The sequence below is a fragment of the Littorina saxatilis genome, linkage group LG3 (genome assembly GCF_037325665.1).
Source record: "Littorina saxatilis isolate snail1 linkage group LG3, US_GU_Lsax_2.0, whole genome shotgun sequence".
NCBI classification, from domain to species: domain Eukaryota; kingdom Metazoa; phylum Mollusca; class Gastropoda; order Littorinimorpha; family Littorinidae; genus Littorina; species Littorina saxatilis.
The window spans coordinates 23735247-23747691 of record NC_090247.1 but is presented as its reverse complement, the minus strand read 5'-3'; the positions used below and the strand labels follow the sequence as shown (position 1 = coordinate 23747691).

General features: G+C 49.0%; 1 protein-coding gene across 1 annotated transcript in view; it reads right to left on the bottom strand.

The window, feature by feature from the left end:
- Positions 1-12445, bottom strand: part of LOC138961925 (dynein axonemal heavy chain 1-like) — a 158284-nt gene that overhangs the window by 77705 nt on the left and 68134 nt on the right. Inside the window, exons 36-43 of the mRNA XM_070333604.1 lie at positions 9565-9644; positions 8706-8797; positions 7080-7234; positions 6078-6255; positions 5041-5235; positions 3420-3569; positions 1012-1170; positions 297-413 (exon numbers count right to left, since the gene is read on the bottom strand). Of these exons, the coding sequence (XP_070189705.1) occupies positions 297-413; positions 1012-1170; positions 3420-3569; positions 5041-5235; positions 6078-6255; positions 7080-7234; positions 8706-8797; positions 9565-9644 (1126 nt within the window). The remainder of the gene's footprint in view (positions 1-296; positions 414-1011; positions 1171-3419; positions 3570-5040; positions 5236-6077; positions 6256-7079; positions 7235-8705; positions 8798-9564; positions 9645-12445) is intronic.

Sequence of the window (12445 nt, the reverse complement as noted above, 5' to 3'; positions counted from 1 at the left end):
GGTTTTTTAACTAGGTGGTGAGGTGGTGCAGTGTGATTGATATAACGTGAACTGTGTGAGCCTTGGTGTTTAAACTAGGTGGTGGGGTGGTGCAGTGTGATTGATATAACGTGAACTGTGTGAGCCTTGGTGTTTAAACTAGGTGGTGAGGTGGTGCAGTGTGATTGATATAACGTGAACTGTGTGAGCCTTGGTGTTTAAACTAGGTGGTGGGGTGGTGCAGTGTGATTGATATAACGTGAACTGTGTGAGTCTTGGGGTTTTAACTGGGTGGTGAGGTGGTGCAGTGCTCTGACCCTCAGCTCGCCAGACGTGTCGGCCTCCTCATCCTCATCTTCCTTGAGCTCCGAGTTCAGCCCGTCATCCAGCTGGTAGTCGTACACCAGGCCGTCCTTGGGGAACAGCAGTCGGCACTGCGTCATACATCACACGTCACAACATGACGTCATCCAGCTGGTAGTCGTACACCACGCCCTCCTTCATATACTACACGTTATTACACAATACATCACAATATGACGTCATCCAGATGTTTTCGCAATTTTTGGGCAACGGTGCTGCGTCATACACCATTACACGTCAGTAAACGATGCGTCACAACATCACACCATTTCATCAGCACTGCGACATACAACAGCAAGCACTCAACCAGCAAATGAACAAACCTGAAAAAGAATTCGGGACTGTTTAAAGCTGTTCGCGCAACACAACGATCTGGTTTGAGTGATTCACTGTAGTTTGGAAAAATCAACAACGACAGCAATCACATTCGCGATATCTCGGAAATTGTTACCTGCTGTACCTTATCAATCTCGTGTGGGATTGTGTGTGTGTGTGTGTGTGTGTGTGTGTGTGTGTGTGTGTGTGTGTGTGTGTGTGTGTATGTTTGTGTGAGTGTATATGTGTGTGTGTGTGTGTGTGTATGTTTGTGTGAGTGTGTGAGTGTGTGTGTATGAGTGTGTTTGTGTTTGTGTGTGTGTGTATGTGTGTGTGGTGATGAAAGGTCTGTACCTGGTGTTTCCTCATGGTGGTTCTGACCCAGGTGGAGAACTTGACCCTGCTGTCGTTGTCACACGTAGCGCCCACACTCCATATCAGCGCGAAGATAAACCACGGCTCTACCAGCTTGGGGATGTGAGCTATGGTCTCTGGCTTGATGGGCCTCTCGCCCTGTACAACACACACATAACATGAACCACGGCTCTACCAGCTTGGGGATGTGAGCTATGGTCTCTAGCTTGATGGGCCTCTCGCCCTGTACAACACACACACACAGAACATGAACCACGGCTCTATCAGCTTGGGGATGTGAGCTATGGTCTCTAGCTTGATGGGCCTCTCGCCCTGTACAACACACACACACAGAACATGAACCACGGCTCTACCAGCTTGGGGATGTGAGCTATGGTCTCTAGCTTGATGGGCCTCTCGCCCTGTACAACACACACACACAGAACATGAACCACGGCTCTACCAGCTTGGGGATGTGAGCTATGGTCTCTGGCTTGATGGGCCTCTCGCCCTGTACAACACACACATACACACAGAACATGAACAACGGCTCTTTCAGCTTGGGGATGTGAGCTACGGTCTCTGGCTTGATGGGCCTCTCGCCCTGTACAACACACACATAACATGAACCACGGCTCTATCAGCTTGGGGATGTGAGCTATGGTCTCTAGCTTGATGGGCCTCTCGCCCTGTACAACACACACACACAGAACATGAACCACGGCTCTACCAGCTTGGGGATGTGAGCTATGGTCTCTGGCTTGATGGGCCTCTCGCCCTGTACAACACACACATACACACAGAACATGAACCACGGCTCTTTCAGCTTGGGGATGTGAGCTATGGTCTCTGGCTTGATGGGCCTCTCGCCCTGTACAACACACACATAACATGAACCACGGCTCTATCAGCTTGGGGATGTGAGCTATGGTCTCTGGCTTGATGGGCCTCTCGCCCTGTACAACACACACATAACATGAACCACGGCTCTATCAGCTTGGGGATGTGAGCTATGGTCTCTGGCTTGATGGGCCTCTCGCCCTGTACAACACACACGTACATAACATGAACCACGGCTCTTTCAGCTTGGGGATGTGAGCTATGGTCTCTGGCTTGATGGGCCTCTCGCCCTGTACAACACACACAGAACATGAACCACGGCTCTACCAGCTTGGGGATGTGAGCTATGGTCTCTAGCTTGATGGGCCTCTCGCCCTGTACAACACACACACACAGAACATGAACCACGGCTCTACCAGCTTGGGGATGTGAGCTATGGTCTCTGGCTTGATGGGCCTCTCGCCCTGTACAACACACACATACACACAGAACATGAACCACGGCTCTTTCAGCTTGGGGATGTGAGCTATGGTCTCTGGCTTGATGGGCCTCTCGCCCTGTACAACACACACATAACATGAACCACGGCTCTATCAGCTTGGGGATGTGAGCTATGGTCTCTGGCTTGATGGGCCTCTCGCCCTGTACAACACACACGTACATAACATGAACCACGGCTCTACCAGCTTTGGGATGTGGGCTATGGTCTCTGGCGTGATGGGTCTCTCGCCCTGTACAATACACACAGAACATGAACCACGGCTCTATCAGCTTGGGGATGTGAGCTATGGTCTCTGGCTTGATGGGCCTCTCGCCCTGAACAACACACAGAGAACATGAACATAAACCACGGCTCTACCAGCTTGGGGATGTGAGCTATGTCCTCTGGCTTGATGGGCCTCTCGCCCTGTACAACACACAGAGAACATGAACCACGGCTCTACCAGCTTGGAGTTGTGAGCTATGGCCTTTGGCTTGATAGACAGACAGACAGACAGACAGACAGACAGACAGACAGAATGTTAGGAAACGCTGCCGTTGCTGAACTTTGGTTCAGTTTTGTGTGTTGCATGTAGTTGACTTATTTGTACTTTGTGTGAAAGTGTCGAAATTATATTTTGTAAACACAATATTTATGTTTGGACGAGAATGCAGATGAACTTTCTAGTCCTGTCAAAACAAGTTGTTTACCACGTTGTTTTGAGTCGTGGGTTCGTGGCGTTCGCTCGGATTAAGTGCGCCGGCGCTTTTGATGTACTCACAGAGAATGTCACTAATCTAGTCCATGGTCGGTTCATATAATTTTAGTTGTATCATGTTCGGTCTGAAATATTCTCGAGATTGAGTATATTTTTACTAAATAGGTCAGCGCGATTTGTATGTTAAAGGGCTTCTACTTAGAGTTCTGCTACGATGTGCAGTTGTATGTATGGAATGCTAAATAAATCCTCGAACTCAATTTGACGAGTTTTTGTCTGCTGCTGTGAAGACGGGCCACGTAGAATAAAAGAACACAACTATACGACATTTGAGAACTTCGTCAATCTCAAGTGTCGTGTAACACAGACCGAGAGCAAAGTGGAACAAGAAAGCCTCACCTCTTTCTGTACGAATGGTGGGAAGAAGGAGTCGATGAGCTTGAGGAGGTTGAAGACCACCCCGCCATCCAGCGTGCCCACAATCTCCTTCAGGTCTGTCCGTAACACCTTGATGGCTGGCTGTAACACACACACACACCACACACACACACACACCACACACACATACACACATACACACACGCACACACACACATACACACACGAACACACACGTACACACACACACAAACACACACGTACACACACACACACACACGAACACCACACACACACACACACACACACACACACACACACACACACACACACACACACACACACACACACACATGCACACCCACACGAACACCACTTCACTTTGTGCCCTTTCTCGTGACAACTTAAGCACCCGCCTATTAAACTATTCTTCATAAAACGTCATGTCAACAATTGTCAGCAATTCTATTTCTATTCCGCTCGCCTTAAAGTAGGTTACTTGTTCAAACCCAAACGCAGTTAAATGATTTATCATTATGTACAACAGTATGCGGCGAATCGGGACAGTAGATAGCTGGTACCTGCAATACACGCGCTACACTTTAGAATCACTCAAGAAGCTACGTACGTTACTGTCATCTATGCAACAGTCTTACTCGTTGATGACCGAAACATACTGCAGACTTAGAACATGGAGCAAAGGAAAGACAAACATGTGAAGTTATAAAGCGAATGGTAGTCAACGAACTTGAGAATGATACTTTTTTGCCAAATTCAAAGACACGCACGTAAACTTTAAAGGGGTATTGTGAACATAGTCTGTTCTTTAGTATACTTGCATTTGGGAATCACGATTTTATCAATTAGTGTACTTCAACACATTGTACTTAATAACATCCAAACCTATTGTTAATTCAAAGATTCAGCTTGGTTGTCAGAAATCTTTTAATTGCGTTTTTTTGAATCATACATACGTTACCTACGTTTTACATAAAAGTGTTCCAGAACCTGAGCACACGACACACACACATGCTCGCTAGAAGAAAACATGTTGTCTCGGTTGATCGTCCCCATGCTGTGTGATATCGTCAATCAGAGTACAGGGCAATACACACGCGTTATCGCCTCGTAGGCTGAGAAATAAGACGTGAATGTGGAATTCTGAACAGTATGACATGTTGAATTGTGTACGTAATCCTATATGGAATTTTATACAGGAAGAACAGCTCTTGTGAAATGCCTATTAGTATATCGTGTGCCAGTTAACTTTCTTTAGTTCTTGCACCTCATTGGTGAGAATAGGCGTGGTACGTATGATGCCTTCAGGACTTGGGTCTTAAGACGGCGACAAAGAAGAAGGAAGAGGAGGAAGAAGAGGACGAAAGAGAAAAAAGGAAGTAGCAAAGTGACAGACACACAGACGCCTACACTCACAGGTCCGTCACACAGTTCCTGAACACCACACTTGCACTGACATTGTCACATGTCATGTCATACTGAAGGAAATTCCTGCCTATCAATTTAGTTAAACCATCAATGCTAGAAAGAAGAGGGCAACACAATACGGCGCCGTGTTCGCTTTGCACTGCATAGCGCTGTGTGACGGGCTCACCTCGAGGAATTGTTCAAAGAGCGTGATGAAGGCGCCCCTCTGCGGCTTGACGTTGAGCGGCAGCGTGTCGAGCCAGCACATGTAGAAGGGCTGCAGGCCGATGTAGGACGGCTCCAGGTACACCATGCCGCAACGACTCACAGTGGCCGGCGAGGCCACAGCCAGGTCCGCCACCTCGAACATCATCGTCATCGCCTGGAAACACACGTGTCACTTCAAACACTGTCTACCAAACATGCACAGCCCAACAGGCCACAGCCAGGTCCGCCACCATGTGTCCGCCACCTTGAACATCATCGGCATTGCCTGAAAACACACGTGTCACTTCAAACACTGTCTACCAAACATGCACAGCCCAACAGGCCACAGCCAGGTCCGCCACCATGTGTCCGCCACCTTGAACATCATCGTCATCGCCTGGCACCACACGTGTCACTTCAAACACTGTCTACCACTGTATACCACTGTCTACCAAACATGCACAGCCCAGCAAGGTAGTCCTACAGGTGACTGTCGCAAAGGTCTGTTTTTTGATACCAAGCTGCAAAGACCATGTTTATGATGCCAAGCTGTATTTCTGATACGTTTTTAATACCAATCTGTAAAGACCATGTTTTTGACACCAAGCTGGAAAAGTCTTTTTTTTTTATTCCAAGCTGCAACGGCCATGATTATGATACAAAGATGTAAAGGTAAGGTTTTTGATACCAAGCTGCATTCATTTCGTTACAGAGCTGACCTAACAGTTGGACCTGAGCTAACAGTTGGTTTATAATTCCTTCATGCTACATCAAACACTATCATGAGTGTCTAAGAGATTGGCTTTTACTAGCCTCATGCAATTACAGATAACACTGCCCGGGGAAAATAACCGAAGGAACATGTGTCCGAAAGTGTCCGAAAGCGTAAGACAAAACGCGGTTGTTACATCTCACTTCCAAGCAAATAATTATTGTTAAACACTTTAACACACCAAATGCATGGACTTTGTTGTCCTAGAAACAAACGTGTTTTGTTCGACAGTGGTGTGTACCTACCTCGGTGAGCTTGATGATCTCACCACTGGTGAGACACAGCTTCTTGTTGTCGTCGAGCACGGTGTTCATGTTCTCGATCCACACGGCGTCCACCGGCCCGTCAAACATGAACCAGCGCATGTCGTTGTCGTGCGCCGAGCAGCCGTGACGGATCAGCGTGGACAGGATCCCGTCAGTCCTGGGGGCAACCACAACGCTCAGTTTCCAGTCACCAACACCTCACGCTCATAGCAATGTGGGCAGGGGACCACGATCAGTATCCAGTCACCAACACCTCACACTCATAGCAATGTGGGCAGGGGACCACGATCAGTATCCAGTCACCAACACCTCACGTTCATAGCAATGTGGGCAGGGGACCACGATCAGTATCCAGTCACCAACACCTCACGTTCATAGCAATGTGGGCAGGGGACCACGATCAGTATCTAGTCACCAACACCTCACACTCATAGCAATGTGGGCAGGGGACCACGATCAGTATCCAGTCACCAACACCTCACACTCATAGCAATAGGGGACCACGATCAGTATCCACACTCTACAACACATCACGCACAGAGCAATGTGCGCATACAATTCTCACTTGAAGGTATAACACTTGATAACACTACATTAGAACCCAGCCTACTACATGACGCTAGAGTTATGTAGCAGCCACTCGCGGATCTGAAAGATATATATGGAGCATGCATTCCATGACGTTTTGTGGTCGGACGTGTCTGCAGTGTTTGCTCTACTTGTTATGAGCTTAGTTTTTGTGAAGCAGTGACCACTGGTAGGGTACAAGAATCACGCCAGCACATGATGTCGGAAGAGACATATTCAGAAGTACTCATCTTCAAAAATGACCATCACTCGAGTGTCTGCGAGCTAGTTACTACTCGCGTTACTGCATGTCGTACTTTGGTGCATCACTGCAAACCCCACGAGTACAGTTGCCTGTAATATTCACCACCGTGTTCAATGGTCATCAGGGTGACACTATAATTATCAACTCACCACTCGTGTGTCTGCGCGTCAAACTCGCCGTATAGCTGGCCCATGGTGATGGACTTGGGGTTGAGGACGTACGTGTGTACCGGCTCAAAGTCCACCCCACTGGGCGACATCTCCCCCTTCAGTGACGTCATCGCCTTCTGCAGCACCTCGTAGCACTGTGAACAGGAACAGAACAAAACACACACACAAAAGTGTAAACATTATGGTTGTGAGTAACTTGAGTGCAGGTCAGCTCTAAACATGAAGGATGATGGGGGAGTTGGGGATGAGAGACTCACTCTGTGCAGCCTTGACATTGGGTGAACGGCGAGAGTGTCAGCAAGGACATTGGGGCATCAGTTTATTGTGAGGCAATCAGCTAGTACTGAGTATCTCATCTTGCTAGTTAATACCCCACCCCCCCCCTCGCTAACAACCTCCCCCTCCCTACCCCCCCCCCCCTCTCCTTACAGCGAGACATGTCGGTACGTACCTTGCCGGGTCTTGCCCGACACAGCGGGTCCTACCAGCATTGTACACAGTCACACTGTACAGACACTCACACATGTCTAGACGTACCTTGGTCTTGCCCGACACAGCGGGTCCTACCAGCATTGTACAGTCACACTGTACAGACACACAGACATGTCTAGACGTACCTTGGTCTTGCCCGACACAGCGGGTCCTACCAGCATTGTACACAGTCACACTGTACAGACACACAGACATGTCTAGACGTACCTTGGTCTTGCCCGACACAGCGGGTCCTACCAGCATTGTACAGTCACACTGTACAGACACTCAGACATGTCTAGACGTACCTTGGTCTTGCCCGACACAGCGGGTCCTACCAGCATTGTACACAGTCACACTGTACAGACACTCAGACATGTCTAGACGTACCTTGGTCTTGCCCGACACAGCGGGTCCTACCAGCATTGTACACAGTCACACTGTACAGACACACAGACATGTCTAGACGTACCTTGGTCTTGCCCGACACAGCGGGTCCTACCAGCATTGTACACAGTCACACTGTACAGACACTCAGACATGTCTAGACGTACCTTGGTCTTGCCCGACACAGCGGGTCCTACCAGCATTGTACAGTCACACTGTACACTGAGACACACAGACATGTCTAGACGTACCTTGGTCTTGCCCGACACAGCGGGTCCTACCAGCATTGTACACAGTCACACTGTACACTGAGACACACAGACATGTCTAGACGTACCTTGGTCTTGCCCGATACAGCGGGTCCTACCAGCATTGTACACAGTCACACTGTACAGACACTCAGACATGTCTAGACGTACCTTGGTCTTGCCCGACACAGCGGGTCCTACCAGCATTGTACACAGTCACACTGTACAGACACACAGACATGTCTAGACGTACCTTGGTCTTGCCCGACACAGCGGGTCCTACCAGCATTGTACACAGTCACACTGTACAGACACACAGACATGTCTAGACGTACCTTGGTCTTGCCCGACACAGCGGGTCCTACCAGCATTGTACACAGTCACACTGTTCAGACACACAGACATGTCTAGACGTACCTTGGTCTTGCCCGATACAGCGGGTCCTACCAGCATTGTACACAGTCACACTGTACAGACACTCAGACATGTCTAGACGTACCTTGGTCTTGCCCGACACAGCGGGTCCTACCAGCATCAGACCGTGTCTCACCACCGTGGTTTCAAACAGCTGGATGCACTTCTTCAGGAACCCTGCAACACAATCATTGTCACGGGTAAAGGTACGAACTGTCAAGTCAGTTGTTGCGACCGCATGGAGTTATTAAGTGCTGTATAACAACTCTCACAACGACACATCCAGGCGTGTCCATTGCATGTTATGAATTAAACAGAATAAACGTACTGTGAATCATCTTCCCTCACGTTGTTGTATGCTTGCACCATTTGTTCCGCTGGTATGCATTAGGGGCCCGGTAGCTCAGGTGGTAGAGCACTGGATTTGTGATCGGAAGGTCGCAGGTTCGAATTCGGGCCGGGACGGACACGGGTCAACTTTATGTGCAGACCCAGAGACGGAAGCCATGTCCCACCCCCGTGTCATCACAATAATTATGGCACGTAAAAGACCTTGGTCATTCTGCCATAAGTGCAGGTGGCTGAATACACCTAAACACACAGACACCTGGGTAGCGCGACTCCGTTGCTGCTGGCTTTCCACTGGGAGGAAGCGACCCGAATTTCCCAGCGATGGGACAATAAAGTAATGAAAATGAAAAATGAAAATGCTGCGGTGTCCAATTCAGCACAGACATTTCCAACAAGGATCGACTAACTTACCACTCGACAAGGGAAGGTTGATTGTTGTGTGATCTCTAGTGGCCTTACCATATCCTTGACCTTCAACTTGAGACAGGTGTGTGTGTTTGTGCGCGCGCGTGTGTGTGTGTGTGTGTGTGTGTGTGTGTGTGTGTGTGTGTGTGTTTGTGCGCGCGCGTGTGTGTGTGTGTGTGTGTCCCAACCTTCCACATCTTTGAGCTTCAACTTGAGACAGGTTGCGTGCAAAGCCTCGTCCAGGTTGCCGTAGTCTATCGGCTGCTCCCTGTATCACATACCAACACATACCAACATCTTACACTATGTGCCGGCACGGTGACACACCAAAACACACCTACATGTTACAATCTATGCGGCACGGCGACATACCACAACACACCAACATGTTACACTCTATGCCGGCACGGCGACACATCACAACACACCAACATGTTATACTCTATGCCGGCACGGCGACACACCACAACACACCAACATGTTACACTCTATGCAGGCACGGCGACATATCACAACACACCAACATGTTACACTCTATGCCGGCACGGCGACACACCACAACACACCAACATGTTACACTCTATGCAGGCACGGCGACACACCACAACACACCAAAATGTTACACTCTATGCCGGCACGGCGACACACCACAACACACCAACATGTTACACTCTATGCCGGCACGGCGACATATCACAACACACCAACATGTTACACTCTATGCCGGCACGGCGACACATCACAACACACCAACATGTTACACTCTATGCCGGCATGGCGACACACCACATCACACCAAAATGTTACACCCTATGCCGGCACGGCGACAACACACCAACATGTTACACTCTATGCCGGCACGGCGACACATCACAACACACCAACATGTTACACTCTATGCCGGCACGGCGACACACCACAACACACCAACATGTTACACTCTATGCCGGCACGGCGACACATCACAACACACCAACATGTTACACTCTATGCCGGCACGGCGACACACCACAACACACCAACATGTTACACTCTATGCCGGCACGGCGACACATCACAACACACCAACATGTTACACTCTATGCCGGCTCGGCGACACACCACAACACACGAACATGTTACACTCTATGCCGGCATGGCGACACACCACAACACACCAAAATGTTACACCCTATGCCGGCATGGCGACACACCACAACACACAAACATGTTACACTCTATGCCGGCACGGCGACACATCACAACACACCAACATGTTACACTCTATGCCGGCACGGCGACACACCACAACACACCAACATGTTACACTCTATGCCGGCACGGCGACACACCACAACACATCAACATGTTACACTCTATGCCGGCACGGCGACACACCACAACACACCAACATGTTACACTCTATGCCGGCACGGCTACACACCACAACACACCAAAATGTTACACTCTATGCCGGCACGGCGACACATCACAACACACCAACAGGTTATACTCTATGCCGGCACAGCGACACACCACAACACACCAACATGTTACACTCTATGCAGGCACGGCGACATATCACAACACACCAAAATGTTACACTCTATGCCGGTACGGCGACACATCACAACACACCAACATGTTACACTATATGCCGGCACGGCGACACACCACAACACACCAACATATTACACTCTATGCCGGCATGGCGACACACCACAACACACCAACATGTTACACTCTATGCCGGCACGGCGACACATCACAACACACGAACATGTTACACTCTATGCTGGCACGGCGACACACCACAACACACCAACATATTACACTCTATGCCGGCACGGCGACACACCACAACACACCAACATGTTACACAATATGCCGGCACGGCGACACACCACAACACACCAACATGTTACACAATATGCCGGCACGGCGACACATCACAACACACCAACATGTTACCCTCTATGCCGGCACGGCGACACATCACAGCACTCCAACATGTTACACTCTATGCCGGCATGGCGACACACCACAACACACAAACATGTTACACTCTATGCCGGCACGGCGACACATCACAACACACCAACATGTTACACTATATGCCGGCACGGCGACACACCAACATGTTACACTCTATGCCGGCACGGCGACACATCACAACACACGAACATGTTACACTCTATGCTGGCACGGCGACACGTCACAACACACCAACATGTTAAACTCTATGCCGGCACGGCGACACATCACAACACACCAACATGTTACACTCTATGCCGGCACGGCGACACATCACAACACACCAACATGTTACACTCTATGCCGGCATGGCGACACACCACAACACACCAACATGTTACACTCTATGCCGGCACGGCGACACATCACAACACACCAACATGTTACACTCTATGCCGGCACGGCGACACACCACAACACACCAACATGTTACACTCTATGCCGGTGTGACGTTTTCATCTTTGGCCGTGTTGATATTTCGCTTCTCGGCCTCGTTGATCTAGTATAAACTCTACACTGAACAAAAAAACACCCTTCGATAGTACTGATGAGCGACCTTGTGTACCTTACATTCATGGGGCCAAATTTGTCCAACCAATTTGTTTTATTTAAATTAGAAATTTGATTCACCCTAAAAAATGTTTTCCTTCTTACTCAAGGGACGTAACCACTCAGTACACGTTTTCGAAGAATTCGATTTTGGGGGTAAAATCTATTACATTTTACCACCAATTTTCTTCACATGCAAGAAACTGACATGCTTTTCGTCCATAAATAATTTCACTTCTTAATTTTACCAGGAAACAACATTTCAGTCTTGAGTATTATGTCGAGGGGGAAATATGTACACAGGCGAAAGATGAAATCGTGACACCGGCACGGCGACACACCCCAACACACCAACATATTACACTCTATGCCGGCACGGTGACACATCACAACACACCAACATGTTACACTCTATGCCGGCACGGCGACACATCACAACACACCAACATGTTACACTCTATGCCGGCACGGCGACACACCACAACACACCATTATGTGCCCACGGGT